Here is a 25,069-nt window from a genome sequence, read left to right as displayed (position 1 = left end):
AATTTTACATTTTGTGTTATTATTAATTTTGTTTATTATTATTAAACTCGTTAACATTTACCTTACAAAAACGTTTAAAAACACAATTACATATTTAATATAAAAACGTTAGGAGTCATTCGCCCAAGTCTACAAATTAAATATTATCATTTATAATTTTTAGCTACTATTATGTTGAATTCAACAATGTTTATGATTATAAACATCTTATTTTATTCGTTTACTAAAATTTTTTAGTGCCCGCCAAATTTAAATGTATTGAAAAGCTGTTACTTAACAGCAGTGTTGCCATCTAGCTTTTTTATCTCTTTCGCTCTCAAAGATGTTCTAGTTGTTAAATATCTCGCCGGGCATAAGTGCGAGAGAGAGGAAAAATGCCAGATGGCAACACTACTTAACAGATCCGCCGTTTAACAGACTCGAAATTGCAATACCACACTCGCCAACGAATTTTTACACCCATTACACTGAGAGTTGTATATTTTTGAACAATTATTTACCAATATGATGCTTAATGCACATTTAATGATTTGTCGGTGATCAAAAACATAATACTAGATACATAGTACATTTAGATCACAATAAATTGGTTTCTATCTGATGGAGAATGTACATTTATAGAGTATCAAAACGTCGATCACTTTTTGTTTTCAACGTAACATACAGTGTTTCGTTGGCGAGTCTTTCTACAGAGAGATGGGAATCCAGCGATAGACACTCCACCTCGACTCGATTAAAGCAACGGCCATCGGTCTATCGGTGTATTGTTTTTTTTGCTTTCAAGGTGAGCGGACGTGTTTTTTGCGTAAAGTCGGGGAAAATAATTTCGAAGTAAATGCAAGAATATATAATAATGGAATGAATGATTTTTGTTTCTTGATACTTAAAGGTCTAAACATTGTCATAATCCAGAAGAAAGCGTGTGTTTCTGTGAGTGTGAAAAAAACGTTGAATCGACGCCGCGCAGTGCATTTTTTTCTGGTAATTTTTTTTTGTCAACTCCACCTTATATACTTAACTATGCCACTAAATCTATCAAGCATATAAAGTTTGTCAATTTCATTGCAAACGATATTTAAAATAAAAATTGTGTGCGAATTTAACAAGAAGAAGCAAGACAAAGACGTTTTGTGTGCCGAATTAAAAAAAAAAAAACCAAAAAAAGAAAAGAAAAAACAATACACACATTTACAAATACACACACACACACACACACGCATACATATGTATACATATAACACAAAGTCGAAGAAGCAAAAATGAGAAAAGGAAAACACGCAGACAATTTGTGAAATACGACAAAAAGAGAAAAACAATATATATCGAATATCATACAAGCAAATTTATGCGTAGTTATAGAGTATACTTTTTTTTTTGTAGCAAAAAAGCTTGAAATTTTCCTTTTTTTTTTTGTACACACATACACTTACTACCGACGAGTCGGCAGCGAGTAATGACAGAGAGAGAGAGAAATGAGTGTTTGATATATAGAAAGAGAAGGGAGGAGCAGCATACAGGCGGCATCGGCGTTGGCTGATGTGTAAAAGCGGCTAAGGCTACTCGCTAAAATGTTTTTTTTTAGTTTTTTTTTTGTTGTTTAATATATTTATATATATGTATGTATGTATATATTTTTTTTTTAAATCGTGCAACATCAAGTGGCTTGCATTTCTCTTTTATATTTTGTGTTGTGGCAAGCCAAGGAAGAAAAAGAGAAACGCAGGAGCGAGAGATATGTACATATGTATGCCAAAACAGCGGGTACAGTGCTGGCAATAAAAACAGTTGTAGTAGTAGTAGTAGTAGAGTAGTCTAGTAACAACAAGGCTTCCATTCACAGACATCGAGGCCGCTTGTGGTAAACTAACTTTTCCTAGGCACTGTGTTAGAGCGGCAGTAAAAATGGCCTCGTCCGCTACTCGTCGACGTCGCCACCACCACCGTCACTCTGTATGTGTGTGTGTGCGTGCGTGTTAAAGAGCCAGAGAAGTGTGACGCTCTCTCTCTGCTTCTCTCTCGCACTCTCTGTCTCGTTGTATGTGTGTGTGTGTTTTATTTTACTTAATTCATGCGCTTGTTTTTTTTTTTTGTTTTATCCGTTGTAGCAGCAGCAACAACAATAACAAGACATGGTGAGCAGCAAGCATATTACTACCAGTAAGTTGATGAACCAAAATGGTAAAAAAAAGAAAATAAACACAAGAACAACAAAAAAATGTAAACTACAAAAAATAAAAATATGTGTGTTTGTGTGTCATACCAGTAATTATTTAAGCACAAATACAAAAAATATTTAAAAAAAAAATGATTCAGTCATTTATGGATTTGTGTTAGATTGCAAGAGTTTGTCCATGTGTGGAGGGAGGGGAGGGTAGAAGTAGCACACATCTGTTTCGTTTAGCTTCGTTCCCTCTGTTTCCTTTGGTCCGTCCTCGCCACTTCTTCTTCACATCACTCACCATTTTCTTTCCATTCTGTTTTGTGCGTAAAACGGAAGAGAATTCAAGCAAAAGCAAAAACAACACACACTTGCTTTTGCCTGTCTGCAAACTGAAAAAGATAAAGTCACGACTTACAGTAGTGTCTCAATGCAGTGATACCGCTAGCTTAAATGACTGTTTCTAGACCTTGCATTTGTATATATGGATACAGATATAGAACTCATCTGGGGTATCTGAAAGTCGACACTTGGTACCTCTCTCGTACCTGAGCCCATGGAATGCCAATGGCAAATCCCTTTTTTCAGAATGCGTGCCTGCCTGCATGCATGCATAAATTTTACTTCCGGTACCATATTGTTCCCTACCTAAGCTTAAACCAACCCACCTATGTACAAATACATATGTATATGTACATGTATAACAGGAGATTCTGTCCCAGTATGTATGTATGTATGTGTATGTGACTGTGCATTTGCAGTGGCGGATCCATGACAGGAAATGAGGAAAATGTCCTCGCCCAAAAATGATCATTTCTGCTAACATTTTGTTACCCAAAAATATATTTGAAGTTTTTTTCCATCGTCTTTAGGAATAACAAACTTGAATTCAAACGCAGTCAACAATTCATGGTCAAAATATGTTTAAAGTTCCTTAATCTAATGTTGGTAACTCTTTTACGGCATATGACTGTATTGAATAGACAATGTAATGACGTCGTCAGGCGGCGGCAGCGGCGACTGCAACACGACGCAGCGTTGCCAGCTGTTATCGGCAATGGGCAACGCGTGTTTTGGTTTTTTGTTTTCTTCTCTTTCTATTCGTATGTTATGCCCTTCTACTTTCTACATTCTCTGTAGTATTTTTGTTTTGCTCATTTTATATTGTTAAACGCGATCGATCGATGTATCGATTGAGCGATTATAAATTTTATGATGCTGCAAAAGGTGCAAAATGAATGAAAGATGGTTTTCCTATTTCTTTTTTTCGTACCTAGCAACCCACCCCAGGACAGAGCAGCAGGTAGAGAGAGAATGAAATGGATAGAGGAGTGCAGGAATAGGCAAAGCAAGCTGCATAGTTCTCTCAGGGGAGGGGAATCGTCGTCACGTATGCAAGTCAGTCAGTCAAGAGGGGAGGGGTAGCAGCTTTTACATTCCCGCTTGCTTTGGCTTGCTTTTTCATCTGCTGCTCTTTTTTTTTCCGCTGGCCGGACATTCCCCTCCTTGTGATGAGATTTTGATTCGGGCCAATGACAGCAAGCACCACACATATACACACACACCGATAATGACAAGATGATGCTGATTATAAAAATGATCGGCACATGCCGCCGGCTACAGTGGTAACTACTCGATATAAATGCATCAATTCATCAAAAAGGTGAAACTAAATATTATTTATTACATTAGCTCAGCTAGCTTATAGTCTTTTGTGGTTATTGCTTGTAGTTCGATATATGGTTATAATGTTTCGTATTAGTATGACCATTCCATCTAAGGCAATAACCACTGTGGCTGTGTGTATGATGTTATTTGGTCATTTTGTTGTGTCATTTCTTGGCTTGTCGCTTGACCAGTTCGTCGGGGCCGGCAGCCGCCAGCAAGTGCAACAACATGTCGTCTCGTTGTTGTTATTGTTATTATTTTTGTGTTCTGTATTTGATCTCCTCCTCTCATGTCACAATTTTAATGTCTGCTGGCAATGCCGACATGACTGTGTTTCAATGCTGCTCTGACGTTCATTCATGAACTGTTTTTCTTGTTGTTTGTGTGACTCATGCGCTCAGCTGAGCTGGCTAGCTCTCTCTCTTTCTCTCTTTCGCACACTCTTTCTCTTTTTCACTCGCTGGCTTTGCCTAGGTCGTTTAACAGCTGATGGCAAATTTCAATGATCCCATTTTGGGTGGAGATCAGCAAGAGAGGGAGGGTATCTATCCATCCATCCCACAAGTCTTATGCAACTAACAAATTTTCAAGTTTTTCCCGGTTTCATTGTAGACTTTCTTTTTTGCTGTTGTTCGCTTTCACTTATTCCGCATTTGTCAGTGAGCTTCTTTCATTTTTGGTTTCTATTTAATGTTGGAAAAAAAAACAAAAACAAAATGTTACGTGCCAATCGAGTCAATCGACTTGTCAACAGACACTAAATCTTTGCGAGTTGTTCTATGTATTCTATGTAAAGCAAATTGCATTAGCTAGGAGCCTTGTCAAATATTTCCTTCACTTTTCGTAGATTTAGCATTTTCGATATACCCTCTTATCCAATAGAGAGAAGGAGAGTGTATACGATAAAAATGAAAAAAAAAAAACGAAAACGCTTTCGGCTTGCCCCACCTACGCCCATTTCATTCCGTTCCGGCTCTGGCTAACTGAAGGTTTTCTTTCGCTTTTTTTTTGTTTTCTTTGCTTTCGTTTATGTATTCCAACTGAAGAGCCCCTGGGCTTTACATATATACGATTATATATATGTATACAGAATTCTCTTCTGGCCAAGTTCCCCTTTTTGTTCGTTCTTCTTCTGGTTACCTTGGGGAAGGGGCAACGACGAGGCCGGCTCAACAACAACCACCACCACCACCCGCCAACCCGCTTGCCACCCTTTTGGCAATCGTTTTTCTTCGTTACGTTTCCTGCATTTTCTTTTGCCATTGCCATTGCCGGTCACGCAGCATCAGCTACGCAATTTTGGTCCATCTATCCAGCAAAAATAACAACAACAACGACTACAAGGAAACCAGTGCCAAATTCAGACCCCCCTTTCCCTTCCTTTCCTACTCGTCCTTATTATTTAGAATTGAGTATTGAATCAGTGTGTATATACATATACGCCATTCTCTGTGTGTAGGCACAGAGAAATGATACTTTCCCCCCTTGTTTTCTTTCTCTATCTATGGAGATAAAAATTGCTCGTCAAAATGCTTATCAAAATTAATCTTTATCTATATAGAGACCTATATACTTAGCTCAAACTCTAATTTGAATATAAGTCTATACGAAAATCGACGAACTGCAAGTGAAATGATTTTAACTTTGAGAGAGAATTCTCTATTGAATTTTACATTTTACCTTTTCATTTAAAATGAAACAAATCAATCCATTTCTATGGAAGATGAGTTCTATAATAAGATTTATTCTTATTATTTACTTTGATATAGGATTTGAAAGAAGATTTTACTAAATCAGCTTAGCTAAGGGGGACATACTCTAAAATCTTACGTCACCTTTTACAAAAATTACAGACAGGCATAAAAAGTAATACTTTACTTGTTTTTCACATTTAATTTCCATTCATTTAATCATTTATTTTACTCACATAACCCAGGCCGACATGATTTTTAGTGACGTTAACTTGAGAAGTATTCCTTACTAATTCGGGAACGCTGATTCTGACTGCATACTCGGTTTTTGCCCATCACATTCAGATTTTGTGAAATCTGGGGTCGGAAAATAGGCACCCAAAAGTATACTATAGAAAGCTAAAAATAGTTTTTCTGTATTTTGAACTAATTTTAGAATATCCTGTTCAAGGAAAATAGCTCTTGTTTGCAAACATTACTAATAAACAATTTGTTAGATGCATAAGATTACAATAGTTCTTTAAAATCAAAAAGACACCTCTTTGATATTATGTAAATTGCTTTTAAATCATACCCAATATCTTAATAGGTTCAAATAATAATGTCTTTAGTATAATGATTTTTTTGTATTTATACTATAAATGAAGTCATTTTGAATAATTTCAACGTTTTTTTTTTTCGAAATCCTGACGCGATGGACAAAAACTACGTACAGGGCCGTGATCAGCAACCCCAAATTACTATAAGACCTCAAAAATGTCGGCCCGTATAAATAATTGGTGTTCCCTACTGGATCTAAACTCTATAGTTTAAAGTTTAGTGTGAATTAGCCCTACTAGCTAGTGTTCTATTATATATGGGTTATATATTCAATTTGTTATAACAATAACAATAGTAAATGTTTTTGAGATAATATTTAATTGAAAAAAAAAGAGTTTTACATCATTCTTTAAGATTTATATAAAATCTTAATTAAATTTTTATGTTAAACTTATCTCAAAATAATCGTTTATAGAAGTAGTAGATTTATTTGAGGCTACGTGTAAGATCTGTAATTAGATCTACATTAATTCGAGTTTGAAACTATTCTAATATAGTATAGATTGGAATTTCGCTTTGTTTTAAACAATCGTATTGATTTGTCTTACAATTTTGTGATCTAAAACTGATTCACCTGGTTTTTCCTCGTTAAATAACGTTAAATAGTTTATTGTCGCTAAATTTAAATGATTTCAAGTGATTAAATTGTTAGTTTATCATCTGCATTCAACAAATGTATCAAATGAGCAAATAGTTAATGCAAATTTTTCCACTTTCCTTTAACCTTTAGCTCTAATGAGGTAAAACAGAAATTTTCCATTTTGACATTTTCGGATACATTTTTTGAAAATCATTTGTAATTATGATTTAGACTTTGCTTGCTAATCCTAAAATAAATATTTGCAGCTTGCTTCCAAGTAAAAATTAATTTTGCAGCTTGCCATGTTCCACCTTTCGATCTTTTTTTCCACCCACCTTGCGTTGAGCCCAAGCTTCCCAGAATGTAAAAAAAAAAACATCTGCCTGCCTGAAGTAGGGAGACATAGGATATACAGCCGGCCACCCAAAAAAGTACGCCTGGCACGCTTCCAAGTAGGCCATTAGTCAGGTAGCGCACGCTTCTGGCACGCGCACACCTTGCTATTAGGATTCTTACCTGACTTTGGCAGATCTGATCCCATCCGCCGCCCACTTTCCCACCACCCAACCACCCGAGTCGAGGATCCTTGTTTAAATAGCACAGATCCTGGCCAAGAAAGATCAGTCGAGTTTCACTCGTGTGTCAAGTCTAACTTGTGTCTTGTGCCTTGAGAAGAGCAACAGTTTTTGTGATTTATTTTTTCGAAAAAGTTTAAAGCAATCAATTTTATTGTGATGGATTTGGATTTAACATTTGATTCTGAATCTCCCTTATCGACTATGTCGTCTTATTATAATTTCAAGATGGCCAGGTATGTTATGAGGTGTTTCTTCCTATCTAGTGATTTGGGTTAAGTGTTTTGTATAGTTATAAATGCGCAATTTTCTATATTTTATTTTAATTAGTTAAACAAATTCTCCAAAAAATATGAACAATATATATGTATGATAAGTGAACTTAGGCGATCGGTGACAACTCTAACAGTTCTTTAGGTGGGAGGCAACCCAGGCCAATCATTTGACTCGCAATACTGGTTAAACGAACACACACACAAACACACATATTCAATAATAATATTAAAAAAAAACACCCTGTATACATATACTTTGTAATATGCGTGCTATTTACATGTATTGATATTTTTCTCTCAGTGTAAAATTCTTCCTTTGTTTCTTGTATCTTTTTTGTTGTTCACATTCTCTTCGCACACAATTTGCGCGCATCTCACGTCTTTGTCATGTTTCCTTCCCTTTCCTGCCATACTCTTTATCTCTATCTATCTCTTTCTCTCTCTCTCTCTCTCATTTCACAATCAAAATCAAACAACAACTAAAACAATTCCAACCAACCAACAAAAAAAAAACAACCTTTACCTTAGTATCAACAACAACAACAACAACAACAACAACAACTACACTCAGCTGAGCGCCGCCACCTCACAGCAACCACATAAATAGCAACAACAACAACTACAGTAGAAGCAACAACAACAACAGTAACAGTAACATAAAAAAGCCGATGCTGCAAAGAAAAGAGAAAGAGCAAGAAGCAGAATCAAGAGCTATTCTAACGGCATATAAAGAAACAGAGACACACGGCAGCAGCAGAGAGCGTCTGTGTGTGTGCGTGTGCTCCTTCCTTCGTCGAACCTAGCCAAAACAAAACAGTTGATCTGACTTGAAACGAAGAAGAAGAAGCAGCAGCAGCAGAAAGAAAGAGCGACAAAAAAAGACTTTTTTGATATAGCGTAATAATACAGAAAGAGAGAGGAACAAAAATTAGAAGAAAAACTACTACTAGTACTCAGCAGCAGGCCAGCTGAGAGCGCTGAGCGCCAATTACACAATAGAGAAACAATAAACAAAGAAAAAAAGGATCAAGAAGACTGGAAATATCTTCTTCTCCTGCCTTCCCCCAACCCACACTTAGCCAGCAGCAGTAGCAGCAGCAGCACAGACTCTTTTCTTTTACTGAAAGAGAGCACCTAAGAGTATTTTGCTCAAAAACAAAATACTCGTGCCCCCCACAAATTCTCAGGATATGTACGGCAACAATAACCCTGGTAGTAACAATAATAACGGTGGTTATCCCCCATACGGTTACAAACAGTCGAGGTAAATTTTTAACCTTTAGTTTTTTTTTTTTAATTTTCCTTTTTTTCGACTCTTTGTTTTTATTTGGTTTCTTTCCCCCACCCCCCTCTTCTCCTGTTCACTAAAAAGTATATTCCTCTTGAACACCATCAACAGAAATCCTATTCCCATTCCTGTACCGTTATTTCCCATCAATTTGATAAATGTAAAACAAAACAAAAACAACAATATGTATAGGAAGAAATGAGTAATTTTTGTTCTTCCCCTATTTACTCATGTATTAGTTATTAGAAAAAATTGTGTTGCCTACTTAGCAGCGTCAACACAATTTTTGTATTGTGTTTTTTTTTTTGTTAGGTTTAAATGTTATAAACAAAGCATTCCATTGTGCGGTATGCATTATTGGTATTTGTAGGAAGGTAACCGAATCCTCCCCCTAACACACACACACACATGCATACCACACCATCTATCATCTCCCTCTCCCCCCACCCTTGCACCCGACCCTCTTTTTGTCACTTACATTAAACTGTTCCACATATTCGTAATGTTAAGTTCACATGTGTGTGTTAGTTCTTTTTTTTCCTCCCCTTCAATTTTATGTTTTTGTGTGAAAATAAAAAAAAAACCGATGGAAGAAGAATAATAACCACAACAACAACAACTATTACTACTACAAAAATATAAAAAAAAAAACAACAACAACGTTTATCAACAAGAGAGCAAGAATAATGGAATTTAACAACAAGTATTCTTAACTTTTATATGTACTAGATTGTACAAAATAGTTAATTAAGGTGACCTCCATCCACAACCAACCAACCACCACCACAAAAACAACAACAACAACAACTACTACTATTATCTAAACAAAAACAAAAAAAGAATCTTCGACCAGCAGCCAAGCTCGCCGAAAAGTAGGCAACACTTTAAATAGTTTTTAGTACGGTTGGGTACAGTCAGTCCTTATAAATATATAAATATATATTCTAATTTGGTCCACCTCATTCTCCTTCATAACCAACATACATACATACATTGATCGTACGTCATTTTAGTATATATCACCATCACACACTCAAACACACACACACACACACACACACACACACACACACACGTCCGATATGTTAAACTAACATTTCATTCGTCTGCGTGTTTTTCAAAAAACAAACAAAACAACATTAATAATACTACAAATAATGACAAATTTAATAAAACTTAACTAAAAAAAAATATAATTTCGGAAAATATCGTGTATTTCTACTTGCAGCATCTGTGATAAATAAAACGAAAGAATATATAACAATTGAAGCAATAATTTTTTTGTTAACGTAAAGAAACATTAGACTTTGTCGATACGATACAAATACAAATACATAAATACACACACAGACACACCATGACTACGTACTACTACACACTAAAATAGTGTAATTTGCATTTAACTAAGCAAAAACGAAACAAATACAGAAACCAATGAAATGTGAGCGTTAAAAATCGATCTCGATCATAAGGCAAAACAGGATCTAGCGCATGTGCGCTTTAAACACACACACACACACATATATATATACATATTGTATATAAAGTATAGTAATTTATTTTTGGCACGAGGACTCTCTGTAAAGAGAAAACAACGGCCTAACAACGTTTTCGTCGTGCGGCCTGTGCAACCTAAACAGTCTCACAATGTACCGGTAAATGTTCTCTCTCTCTCTCTCTCTCTCTCAATCTTTTTTTATAAAATTGTTAACTAATATTTCGTTGGCTTCATAAATTTATATGTTTTGCCTTCACTTCATCGATTCATGCCAAATTTCATGCCACATAGATAGATAGATATAATAATTCGACTCAGACATAGAACTTAAGGCATTACAATTAAGTTTAGTTTTATGGGGACTGACTGTACTTGTTTTTTTTTTTTTTTTTGTTCGTATCCTTGCTATTATAATTGCATTTTTTAACTCATTTTTGTCTGCAACTGGGTCGCCATTGTGGCGCTCGCTGCTGGCTTTGGCTTCCAACCAACTAACCAACCAACCAACCAAGCAACACAACAATACACACTCATTTACTTAGCCCGAAAAAGAGTATGTAAAATTGTATTGTTTTTGTTTCGGGGTCAAAAGGACATAAGATGGGCGATTATATATATGTATATGTGTGCGAAATGTCAAAATTTTTGGCACAAGGAAATTATGTAAATTTATTTGATGTCAATTGACATTTTTAACGCTTATAGTAACGATAATTTATATAATTATAACGAAAGGCAGAGCCCCCCACCCCCACAACTCACTTTATTCGGTGTGATAAGAAGAACTGCATCGTATTTTATGTAAAGTGGTGACCCCGACGCCACGATGCTCGTTGGTTATAAACCGGCCCCTGCTGTGTTTGTGTCTATGCGCAGCACGTGGTGAGCGTTGTGCAAGTAAATTGTGTCAGCAGGACCTTGACACGCATCATCTAGGCGCTCTCTCTCTTTTCCTCTCTCTTACTCGTTCCTTTGGTTAGCTATGTAAGTTATGTATTTACTATGTATGTATATTAGACTAGTTTTAAGCATCCAATCGTTGGTTGTTGTTGTGGTTATTGCGTCCAACGAATGAACACACACACACACAAACACTCACACACATCCGCCGACACCCCTCTACACCCACCCCCTCACTCCTACATATCTTAATGCATACCTGACGAACACAAATTGTGCCAACCTCCCAAATCTCTACCCCTTTTTACCCCCTTTGCTCGTTCTCTTGTTAAATAAAAGCCTGCCAAAAGCCCAAAGGGCAAATGCTAAAATGCAAAATCGAAATGAAAAAAAAAAGAAATTAAAAACGATATGTGAAAAGCAAAAATGTGGTGTCGGGGGCGGCCACAGCAATACATTTTGCTGTAAGGTCATCTCTTACGCCGCCGCCGCCTCTCGCGTCACCACCGTCATCATCATCATCATCATCGTCGTCGTCATCGTCATCATCACCATCAAGAGCAACCAAGAGTGCAACATCAATCAACAATGTCAACAATCAACAGTAACAGCAACAGCAACAACAACAATAGCAACAAGAGCTGCTGCAACTGCAGCAGCAGGAGCAACATCAACCAGCGTAGTGTTACCAATGTGACCTTGCCCTAAAATTTTTGGCATTTTCCTGCGATTCAATGCAAACTTTTTGTTTGTTTGTTTTTTTTTTAACTTTTTTTTTGCCGTGCCATCAAAAGAGAAATAATTGAAATTCAAATTAACAAAAGAAACTCTCTCTTCCCTCTCTCAGCAACCCCCCCAAAAAAAACTTGATTTCCCTTTCCCCCTCCAACAAAAAAAAAAAAACTAATCTAATCCTTTATTTTTTTGTTTTTGTTATTGTTTTAAACGTGATGACCGAAGAAGAAGAGGAATTTGATTCCTTGTGGTATATTTTTTAATTGTGTTATAGACATTTCTTTTCACAGCCAAGCAGCAAGCGGTTTTATCAGCGAAACAAAACGAAACCGGAACCGATTCCGATACCGCAAACCGAAACCGAAACCGAAAGACACAACAAACACTTAGATAGTATGTAGTAATGAAACGTATTTTTTTTGGTGATAAACCCCCAATCACACACCCATACACACACACAATTGAGGGGGCAACCTTCTACCCTACCTCAACAACAAAATGTTCTTGAAACGAGGACGCCTACAAAGACGCCTGTAAGTAACATGACTCTATGACTTTCTATAACCGAAATATACACAACACCACAAACAAACAAACAAACAAATACAACATATATATATATATATATCGGGAAACACAAACACAAATCTACAACTAGTGATAAACACAAATGGGAATAATTAATTGCATATTCGTTAAGCATTAACTTAGACATTAAAAAAAATTGAAATGAAATGGAATGCAAATCGATTCATCATCAAATTTTTTTACATTTTTTTTCAAGTGATAAAAGTGCAATAATAGCTATATATATTATATTTTTTTTACATTTTTTTTCAAGTGAAGTGCAAAAAACCAGAAATTTTTTTTTATACTTTTTTTTCAAGTGCAAAATTGTTTAAACAAGATTTTTTTTAAAATTTTTTTCAAGTGCAAAAAGTGTATGAAATGCAGGAGGTCTTTTTTTTTTTTTTGTAATTTCTGATTTAAAAATTGCACTTGCTTAGGGTTGGGTAGTTCAATGAAAAAGTGTTGACTAACGAACTAAACGATTTTGCTTAGGATTTTAGAATCAAACGACTTAGGTGATTAATAAGAGGGGCGAATCAAATTCAATACCTTTAGATGACTTTAAGAGTTGGTAAATTAAATGGGAGGGTTAAAGTAGTCTAAGATAGTTTAGAAATACTTTTAGATTAAATTGAACTACCCCTTGCACAACTCTAAGAACATCAAGTTGGCAATATCTCTTGATCTAATCAATTATCTCCATCCCCCCAACAACCACCCCCCCTCTTAAATATATTGATTGATTTGTCTTTTTCTACTTGGAATTAGTAATTAAGTTTAGGTCTTTTTTTTTTTGGTGTAAGTTAGTTTCTAAGACTAAATTAAAATAATTCAAATTGCGCTTTATACATTACATTACATTACCATATAAATATATGTATATATATAGTATATATATTTTTTTTTAAATCACATATTTAATAACTCTTGATTTTGCACACATAAAAAAAACGCAACATCATCAATACAAAAGAAAATGCTAATAATGTTATTTTTTCTATCTCCCTTCCACCACCTTTCCTTCTACTTCGTCTCTTCGTGAACATTTTCTTTAATTTATAGCGGTGGGCGAGGATTTGGCATGTCTCATTCACTGCCATCAGGAATGGTTAGTATTATTATAATTATTCAAATAACATGAAATGAATTAAAAAAAAAAAAAAAAAAAAAAAAACAACATTTTGCATTTCCATCATTTGTTGCATGAGAAAGCAAAGTAAAAAAAAAATAAAAGAAAAGAAAAAAAAACAAAACCAAAACTAATAAACCATTTTTTTGTGTATGTTTTTTGAGTTAAGTTTTTCTTTTGTGTTATTTTGTTTTGTTTTTGAGAATTTTTCTCTAGTCTATATAGTTGGATATGTTATTGAGTTTGTCTCATTGAACGAACGCTCTTTGGGGCCACAAAGTAACCACACGCTTTTCGATTTCAATTAAAAAAAAAAAAAAAACCAAATCTTAATCTAAATCAATTGATAAATTGTTTTTGTGGATGCGCTCGATAAAAAAAAACTATTTCGATTTTGAACTTAAAGTTTGCATTTTAATAAAACAAAAATACAAACAACAAAATAAAATCTAAAGAAACATTTAACACAATTAATAAACAATAACAACAACAACACTATTACAACAACAACAACAAGAAACATTTAAAAACAAAGTTAACTAAAAATGCTATTTAAAACAAACATAAAAAAAATACCACCACCCACACACACACACACACATAAATATACTAAATACTTAGAATGCAATTGCATGGATCTGGCAGCACCTTTTTCTTCTCTCACCTTACATACATGTATGTGCAGGGTTTTTTTTTTGGCAGGAGAATGGTTGGGTGGGTGAACAAATAAGGAAGGTGGGTGAGCACAATGGTTGTGGAATTGGCTGCATGTGAGTAACGAAAGCAAATTTCCGTTATGCTCGTTTTCCTTTTTATTCACTCGCTCACTCACTCACTCTCTCACCAAAAATTCACCCACACATTTTTCCGTTATTGTTTTCTGCTTTAATGCTCTGTTCTACTCTCACTCACACCACTCTCTCTCTCTCGCTCGCTTTTGCTTTGTTCTGCAAAGGATTGTTTATTAATGGCAATATTTTTTTTTTGTTTTAGCTTGAATTGATTTTAAACTAAAGTATGAAATAAATTCAAACTATCACAAAAAAAAACAACTGCTTAACTAAACTTAAAAATTACTATTCTTATTCCTATACTTTACTCTCAGTCTCAGTCTCTCTCACTCTTAATCTATTTCCATTTAATTTTCATTGTGCCACATGCTGAATGCAAAACAAGAAAAGATATTTAGTAATTTCATTTTGTTCTTTATTTTGTTTTTAACTGGCAACACTCTCTTTTTACATCAGAGATGTGTACATACATATGTCAGTGTCAATGTTTTTGTTTTCTCAGATGCAAACTTTTTGTGTATATCAATTTAAATTGCTATTTAACCATCCATCCATATTCAATTAACTTTCACTTCGCGCGCCCTCTCTCTCACTCTCTTTGGTCAGAGTTGTGTGTTTGAGTGTTGTTGTTGCATTTCAAAATGATTAATATAACATAAAGAAATTAACAAAACTGGATAACAGCGCGGCGTAGTATGCCCACCCAAAAAAAGAGGACAAAATGTGTACAGCGTTTCCGAAAAATGAGGCCTACTCTCTCAACATTAGACATTCTTTGTATGGTTTTAATTACAGTCACGTTATGCGTTCTCACCACAGGATACAGAATTTACATTTCCAAGTTCCTCGTCGCGTCGCGGTTACAATGATTTCCCTGGCGGCGGCGGTAATGGCGGCAGTGCCAATTCCCTTGGCGGTGGCAATATGTGCAATATGCCACCGATGGCCAGTAACAATTCATTGAACAACCTGTGCGGTCTATCATTGGGCAGCGGCGGCAGCGATGATCTTATGAACGATCATCGTCCGAGTAATACCAATTTGATTGTGAACTATTTGCCCCAGGATATGACTGATCGTGAGCTATATGCGCTATTCAGAGCCATTGGACCCATTAATACGTGCAGAATCATGAGAGACTATAAGGTAATGCTTCTTCTTCTCCTTCTCCAGCTGCTCCTCTCGTTCATATCTCTAGAATTTGATTAACAATTCCTTGTATATATCTATTATATCTATTAGACTGGCTACAGTTTTGGTTATGCTTTCGTGGATTTCACATCGGAAATGGACTCACAGCGTGCTATTAAAGTACTCAATGGCATCACAGTACGCAATAAAAGGCTAAAGGTAAGTACACACACACATCCTTTTGGACTTATTATACATTTGATTTGATTTCTATAGGTTTCCTATGCTCGTCCGGGCGGTGAATCGATCAAGGATACCAATCTGTATGTGACAAATCTGCCGCGTACAATTACAGATGATCAGCTGGACACAATTTTTGGCAAATATGGTTCCATTGTGCAAAAGAATATATTGCGTGATAAGCTAACTGGTCGACCAAGAGGCGTGGCATTTGTGCGGTAAGTTTCAGTCGTTCAATCCTAATCACTTACCCCACAATTAACGAGCACCCATACATACATACATATGGGTAGACAAACATACATATATCGTATAATTTTTACCAATATATACATATGTATATAATTTTTTTTTGTTCATGTATCTAATTGCATTCATCTCTCTCTCTTTTCTTCCTTTTTTTTCTTATTTTTTTATTTTTGTTTCGTTATGCCGTTTTATTTTGTTTTTTTCTATTTTTTCCCTTGACATCATGTTTTGTTTTTGGTTCTCCTTCATATGCTCCATTGCAAATCTATCCTATATATATATATATGTATATATATATAGCTATAACAAGCGCGAGGAGGCACAGGAGGCCATTTCGGCATTGAACAATGTTATACCCGAGGGAGGATCTCAACCGCTTTCGGTGCGTCTGGCCGAGGAGCATGGCAAGGCAAAAGCGGCGCATTTTATGTCACAAATGGGCATGGGACCGTCGCCACCGAATGTACCACCACCACCGCCGCCACCACCACCACATATGGCGGCTGGTTTCAATAATATGGTTCATAGAGGTAGATCATTAAAATCACAGCAACGCTTCCAAAAAACGCATCCATATTTTGATGCGCAAAAGTTTATCTAAAAAAAAACACAACACAACAACACACACACAAACAACCAACCAACAGTAACAAAAAACAGACCAGTTTTCTATACAGCAGCAACAACAACAACAACAACAGCAACAACACAAACACCAATTCATCAACTAACCAAACAACATTAATAATATACACATACACATACACTTACATACATACATATAAATTACATTCAACAATTTGTTTAGTTAATTTAGCCATCCACAAAAATCTATCTCTACCCACCCCCAATCTATTATCCTCCTTGCTCCTTAATTTTCTTGACATACATTTCTCGTATTTAGTTTCTCCTCTCCTCTACAAGTTGCAAATTTTCTTCCTCTCTTTTCGTTTCCTTCCCCCCCTTTTAATTCCAATTAATGGAATTGAATTTGATGATTTTGTATGTATATATTATAATAATATATACATATATATAGAAAGCAAAATGATAAAAGAATTACAAAACAAAATTGTAAACTAATTTACTTAATTTGTTTAAACATTTAGATTTTACTACTAACTAAAAATCATACAAAAAAAAAAACCACAAAAAAAAACACAAAACAAAAGGAAAGAAACAACAAAAAAACAAAATCATATAAATTTATAATACATATTAAAAACCAACAACAACAACATACGTAGGCTTAATCATTTTTTTCTTAATTTTAGTCAGTATGTAAACACTAAACAAAAACACACACACACACACACACAAACACATACATATATATACCTACGAATATATATATATATAACACTTTTTCCATATATGTATATCCTGTACCCCCCCGCGCCCCCCCACACCACTAAAAAAAGGGCAAACGAAATGATGGTCCCCGAAATGTAGGCAATACAAATTATCAAAAAAAAAAAGATGAAGCCATTGTGTTTATGTTTTTTTTTTCTTTTGTATAGCATACAAATGTGCGCATCTGTCATTTAATGTCTGATCTTGTATTTTTTGTCCGTTATAAGAAAACTAAAGACGAATACAAATACGCTTACCAAACTAAAATAATCCGTGTGATAGTTCCCATTTTGTTGGTACAGGGTATCCTTGTAGTCGGTACCTCGACTTAAACGTACAGAGTTTCGTTTTCGTTTCGGTTTTACTTTTCTGTTGTACCTACTTTTATTTTTCTTCTTCTTACGTTTCGTTTCCATATAAATTTGTGTAATTACTTTTAAGAATTCTTAGGAATGAGAAGAATTTTTGGCATTATTCAATTGAATTCCTTTGATTATTAATGAAAATGATAAATAACGAGAATTATCTATATATACCTATGAATATGAATGGCAATGAACAAATGCGAATGCATTAAACAAAATATAAGAGAGAGACTTAACAAATTTAGTTGAGAGAGCTCAGCAGCAAAGAAAGAAAACCGAAAATTATTACATATACATATATAAAGAAAATTGCTTTTCAAAAGAAAAACTATCCACACCCCTCCATACACTTTTCCCCCCCGCCTCTAAAACCCTCTCAAAAAGGAAAACTAACAAAGCAAACAGCAAAATCAAGTTAAATAATGTGTGTTAATAACAACAAGAACAACAACAAACAAACAACAATAACATCAGCAACCAACATCAAGCCAACAAAAACCAACAACATCAAGATATACAAAAAGTGTTATAAGAACTGCCTATATATAAATATATATATCACCTATATATATATATATTTATATATATAAATTATAAAATGAAAAAAGACGAAAAGCCCAAAGTGTGCAATTTTCTTTTCTTTGGCAAAAAAGTGAACACAAAAATTGAACAGAAAAAGCGTTGCCCTGTTTGAAATCCAATTACCACCTAACCTCTATATATATATATATATATATACAAATCAGGCTTCTCTCTCTCTATATAAAAATACAATATATATATTTATATATATATGTGTATACAACATATACATAATAACAATAATGATAATGATATAAAATATTCTTACCCAATACTGAAATCACTTTTTTTTTTTTTTTTTGTAATTTTCTCATGCAAAAAGAAAGAAAAATAACGAAAACACAATCCTCTTCTCTCATCATATACATATATAGAATCGATATATATATATACATATATATATATTAAATGAACTACCTTTTACATATACATATATATATATATACATACATACAAAAATAGCGTTAAATATTTTAATTATTTAGTTTGTAGTGCTGCAGCAAACAAAAAAAAACAAAACAAAAAATTAAACCCAAATGCAAAACTCAAGTCGATAAAAGTGTGTCCAGGTGAAGAAGAAGATGATGATGATGATAATGATGAAGAAGAAGTTGATAAAGTTATAAAATAAAAAAAGGTTAAAGGCAAAAACCAAAAAAAAAAAACAACAAAATCTCGATAACTTTTTTTTCATTTTTTTTAAAGTGTGTGGGCAATTCCAAAGCCAAGCCAAGCGAAATAAGCTAAACTTGAGCCAACAATTTCAACGAAGCAATTCAACAACAACAACGGGAAGTTTTTTTTTATGTGTTTTTTGTTGAAAACCTTTTTTTTTTTTTGTTTTTGCCATTTGGAATCTATAATTTTTTTTTCATTTTTGTTGTGGTGTAATTTGTTGTGGGGAATTTCCTATGATAACAAACTTGATGACTAAAAGCAGTAACAGCAGCAGCAGCACCAACAGCAGCAGCGGCGCAGCAGCAGCAGCAGCAACAACAGCAACAACAGCAACAGATTTTCAGCGTCAGCAAAAAGGATACAAAAGAGAGGAACACAATCAGTAAAGAGTCAAAGACAGAGAGAGAGGCAGAGACAGAGACTGAGAGAGAGAGAGAGACAAAAACAATGAATGTAAAATAACAAAAAGAACAAAATCTCACACACAGCCAAAAAAAAAAAAACAAAAAAATTGTAAGCAAACCCGTTTCACATAACCGTTAAATTTTCCTTTTTTTTCAATTTTGTTTGCGTGCGAGTGTGACTGTGTTAGTGTGAGTGAGTGTGAGAGAGAGCGTGTGTCTGTGTGATGAGCGTGGTGAGTATGCGCTGGGAGTTGTCGTCGAAACGATAACGGGGATTGAAATCAATAAAGAAAAATTCGCTCTCTTTTTTTTTTGTATTTGTTTTGTTTTTCCTCACCGCCCCCCCTCTCTGCTGTTAAACTCTTTATGAAGTTGTCATTCTTTTTTTTTTTTTGTTTTTTTAAATGTGCAAAATGTTAACCCAAAAAAAAAAACAAAAAAAAGACAAATTTTTTTATACATTTTTTTCTGTTTTGTGAAAAAAGAGAAAAACCCCCTTTATCGGTTCCAGGAGGCAGTGCTTCGATCATATATACTACATTCATGTCCACATCAATCTATATATATATATATATATATACACATATATCAAAAAATATGTGTATATCATTTTAAAAATATATAACTGTTTTTTATACTTTTTTTTCCAAGTGCATTTTTTTTAAAAGTGTCAACAAAACAAAAAAAAAAAAGGAAATTCAAGTGAAAAAAAACGATATTTTTTTTTTTTGTTAAGTTAGACAGAAAGTGAAATCATCTCAATACTGGAATGCTTAAATAATAATTTCTAAATTATTCAAATGTTGCCCATTTTTTAATGATTTTTACATGTATATTTTTTTGGTTCGTTTTGATGGACAGAGTTTTATATTTTGGTTTGTTTGTTGTATTTGTGTGTTGTTTTTGCCTGAAAATTGTTAAAGAAAGTATTTGAAAGTCGACTTTTTGTGAAATGTATGGCCTACTTTCAGGCTGGCTTTTTACCCAATTAGTTTCTAACTTGAGCCATCCTAAAAGTAGACATTACTTTCTCTCAGCAATTTAATTTGTATTGATTTATATTTCGAATTTTCTTTCTCTATTTCTATTAATTTTTTTTTTTACATTTCGTAGTTTTCTTGCTGTAGTAAAGTAAATAAAAGCACTAACAAAAAAAAAAAAAAATTTCTATTTTAACTCATTTTCCATTTTCTACTCTAAGTCTTTCTTTCCCCTTACCCTTCTCCCATTACTAAAGAAAGTTTGTTGTTGAGAAAAAAAAATTAACAAGACGGAGAACAAAAAATCATACAAGTAAAATGTTAAAATAATTCAAAATTCTTTTCTCCCCAAACCCAAAAAAAAACCGAAACGTCGTTCGCAACTAATAAAAGTTGTACAATTTTTTTTTCATTTTTTTTTTTTTTATAGACGGAGCTATGGAAAAATTACGCTCATTATTCGATGCTATTTGCGATGCTATCTTTGGTCTCGATAGTAATTATCTTCTTTTTTTTTATATAATACTTAAATATATACTTAAATAGACATACTTCTCTTCTACTTAATAATAATCATAATTTGCTTTTTTTGTTTTTTTCTTTTGAGAGAAAAGCCTATCAAGTCGGAAAGATCTATTTTTTAAGTAGTTTATTTAGAAACAAGCACACACACATACACATACACACACACACATACATATCAATTGAGTTGAGACAAGAGAAAACTATTAAAATCAAGTTTAGTTATTCGCTTTAATTTAAACTCATTTCAAAAAATTATTCAGAACATGTCATATGTTTGTTTGTTTATGTATATTTTAGTCTCTCTCTCTCTCTCTCGCTCTCTCGTTCTCTCCTTCGATCTATCTCTCTTCCGATATCATTTCATCAAACTTACTCTCAAAAGAAAAAAAGAAAAGAAAAGATATTTTTTTATTTAGTTTTATAGACAACAAAATTTTTATAAGGAAACAATTTCACCAAATGATTTGGCAATGCACTTGCACCAAAAACTAAAAAAATAAAATATAAAATCATTAATTTTATTATAATTTGCATGATGTGTGTGAGGAGTGTAAAAGTCAGTTGATTGAATTGTTTCCTTACGAGCGTTATTTGAAAAAGTTCCAAAAAAAAAAAAGAGAAAAGAAGAAAAAATTAAAGTTTAAAACAGACCCAAACAAAAAAAAAAAGAAAAGAAAAGAAATTGTACTTCTACTTTTTAGCCTAGCTAACAAAACTAACAACAAAATTGCTTTCAAAAAAAAAAAAAAAAAAAAAAAAACAAACTGCTGCTGCTAACTCAAAAAAAATTTAACCAAATTCCTCTATCAATACAAGTTAAATTGCTTGGAAGCCAAATTGAGTGCTTTTTCTTTTTTCTTTTACAAAAAAAAAAAAACTACAAATTGGATTTGAAACAAAAAAATTTGAAATTTTTCCCCTCCCCCTCCTATGAATTGGCGGGGGCGGGGATACTTTTTCTTACAATTCATTCATGTTGTTAAACTTAATAGAAACTTCACTCATTCAAATTAGATCAAGTGTTTCTATATGTTTATATATATATATATATTTGCTTGCAACTGTTGACACACACACACACACACACATACATATACACACACACACACAAACACACATCATGGCATATCTATATAGAAAAGTCACCATTCAAAAAAAAAAAAAACAGTCAAAGATTTTGTTTGTTTTGTTGTTAACCTGTTTTCCCTCCCTCCCTCTTCCCACAACAGAAAATATCCTTTTAAATGTTGAAATCCTCAAAACAGAAAAAATATATAAATATAAAAAACAAAACAAAAACAAAAAAGGAATTCAAACAGAATAACAAAAGGAAAAGAAGCAAAAAGAAGAAGGAAACAAAAACATGGCACGTCTTTAATATAAAATTTTTAAATATTTACATCAAATCAAACAAAAGTCGTGCAAATTTAAAGCTTAAAATAAAAAAACGTAAAACCAATTTTAAAACAACATAAAGAAAAATTAAAAAACAAATCCAAAGAAAATAGAAAAAGTAAAATTTAAAAATTAAAAAACAAATCCAAAGAAAATAGAAAGTAACATTTAAAAATTAAAAAACAAATCCAAAGAAAATAGAAAGTAAAATTAAAAAATTAAAAAACAAATCCAAAGAAAATAGGAAGTAAAACTGCAATGAAAAATGTTTCACAAAATTGTTAAACTAAATGAAAAATCAAAACCAAAAACAAACGCAGAGAAACAGAGAGAGAGAGAGAGCAAATACTATAAATGTTATATAACAATTTTTTTCAAGTAAAACAACAAGAAAAACAAACTTAAAAACTAAAAAACATAAACACACTGAAACACTAACAACACTCGAATAAAAAAAGAATAACTTTAACGACTTAAAAAAAAAAGACGCACACACACACTAACTAAGCTTTAACTCAGTTAGATAGGGGCATATGTTAAAGTTAAACGAAGCAAAAGCGAAAGCAGTCAGCACTTTAAGATTAGATCGTATCGAAATTTTATAAGAAAAAAAAAACACATACATTTTTGGCAACTTTTTCAAATACGACATCTCTATACATATATATTTTATTTTTAGACTTGCAATATAAGTTAATCTACATATATGATTTTTATTTGGAATGAAATTTCTTACTAATATATTTATATATATTTTTCTTTTCATTTTTCTTAAATCCCCAAAAAAACAAACAAACAAACAAACACAAAAAAAAGGTGACAACTTTGCCGATTTGCTTGACGGATTGTACCGCCGGAAGTATCATTATCCTTATTTATAATTGTCGCCGCAGCAGCAGCAGCAACAACATCAGCTGGCAATTGGCAGTGGCAGTGGCAGTAGTGGCAACAACAACAACAACAACAGTAGCAACAATCAACAACAATTAACTAATAATAATAGCAATAATAATATCAATAATATGTTATTGTATTATCAACATGTTCAGTTACAGCAACAGTTGCAATTACAACAACAACAGCAGTCACTACAACAACAACAGCCACTACAACAACAACAACAACAACAACAAAATAGTCAAATGCCTTGCCTCAGCAATGTTTCTGCTCAATCATCAAATAATTATGGTCACAACAACAACAGCAACAATCACTGTAGTCCTAGCAGTAGTGTTAATAATGGCCAATGCCAGAATGGAGTTAATGCCTATAGCCAACATAATCAACAACAACAACAACATCGGCATCAACAACAACATAATCACAACTCCCACAGTCATCATAATCATAATCATCATCAGCAACAACAACATTCTGCTGCTGCTGCTGCTTCGCCGCAATCACCACAATCGCCAACATCGTATTTACAATTCAATGGCTACATGAATAGACATCAGCAACAACAACAACAACAACAACATCAGTCATACCAACAACAACATGGCAACGGTCTCATGGCCATGCCAAAAACCGATTTCAATTTATCACCAACTGAACAACAATTGCAACAACATGTATTAAAACTACAACAATTAAAGATAAGCAATGATTTTGGTAGCAGCAGCAACAGCAATACTACAGCAGCAACAACATCTACAGCAGCATTAGCAACATTAGCAACATTTCCTGCTACACCAACAGCAACATCTACGTCTAAACCAACAACAACAACAACAAATAGTAGCTTTTTATGGCCATCATAACCTCAAAATACTGCTGGCATATAATTTTTACAAATATCTATGTTTATATATATGTATATATATACACATATATCCTATATATATGCAAACAAAATTGAAAAGAAAACAAATTTAAACCTTAATTGAATTAATATGCATACATATAGACAAATATATATATATATGTGTATAAATATATATGGCGATCAATGTGGTGTTAGGAAAAAAACCCACAACAACAATTTTTTTTTTCCATACTCCTTTTTTTTTGTTTTTTTTTCCATCTTCTATGTTTAATGATGTTCCTCTCCCAAAAATGTAAAATTTAATGTTTTTTGTGCTTTTTTTTTGTAACTAGATTAAGAATCACACACACACAAGTATATATAATCATATATATATAAAAGAAACCAATTTTTTTTGTGAGAGAAACGTATATAACAAATATATATATATAAAATATCTACTTATAGGCATGAAGACGATCGAACATATAAGGCTCTGTTTTTTTTTTATTCCTCTCATTTTTTTGGCGTAAACTATGACGCAACAATGTACACCAGACAGATCGGCATCTGGATCGTGTGTGGTGTATATTCATAGCTGAAGATATATATATAATAATCGTATACATCTAATATCTAATTGAATAATGTACTATTTTTTTTTCATAATTTATCTATGGTTTAGTTGTATTAATATGCATTAGAGTTTTTTTTTTGGTGTTTTTTTTTGAGTATTTTTTTTTTTTTTTTTGTGTGTTTCAATGTGCTCAAGTTTCAGGCTGTTTAGATATTAGCATGAATATATATTGATATATATGTGAGGGGAAATGGCAGATTAGATTAGTAGGGGAAAGAAGAAGACGAAGAAGAAGAAGTTAAAACCAAGTAATAGCCAACTAGCTAGTTTCCTTTTAAGAATGATTTTTTTTTGGTATTTTTTTGGTTTTTTTTTTCTTTAGCTT

At 33.3% G+C, this 25,069-nt stretch overlaps 1 protein-coding gene across 14 annotated transcripts; it reads left to right on the top strand.

The window, feature by feature from the left end:
• Nucleotides 1-889: 889 nt before the first annotated feature.
• On the top strand, nt 890-23,289 carry LOC6644582 (protein sex-lethal). 14 transcript variants are annotated; one of them, XM_023176903.2, is made up of 9 exons: nt 890-981; nt 8,076-8,811; nt 13,601-13,646; nt 15,278-15,604; nt 15,701-15,808; nt 15,866-16,047; nt 16,379-16,608; nt 20,871-20,936; nt 23,177-23,289. In XM_023176903.2, the coding sequence occupies exons 2-9, from the start codon at nt 8,738-8,740 to the stop codon at nt 23,239-23,241; spliced, it is 1,098 nt and encodes a 365-aa protein (XP_023032671.1). In that variant the 5' UTR covers nt 890-981; nt 8,076-8,737; the 3' UTR covers nt 23,242-23,289. The 14 variants fall into 14 exon arrangements, with proteins under 14 accessions (XP_023032671.1, XP_046867604.1, XP_023032675.1 ...); XM_047011648.1 differs by having other exon boundaries at nt 15,254-15,604; XM_023176904.2 differs by lacking the exon at nt 890-981 and adding an exon at nt 12,243-12,501 and having other exon boundaries at nt 8,747-8,811; nt 15,254-15,604.
• Nucleotides 23,290-25,069: the final 1,780 nt, after the last annotated feature.

The sequence above is a fragment of the Drosophila willistoni genome, assembly GCF_018902025.1.
Source record: "Drosophila willistoni isolate 14030-0811.24 chromosome XL unlocalized genomic scaffold, UCI_dwil_1.1 Seg142, whole genome shotgun sequence".
NCBI lineage: Eukaryota > Metazoa > Arthropoda > Insecta > Diptera > Drosophilidae > Drosophila > Drosophila willistoni.
This window is presented reverse-complemented; position numbering and strand designations above follow the sequence as displayed.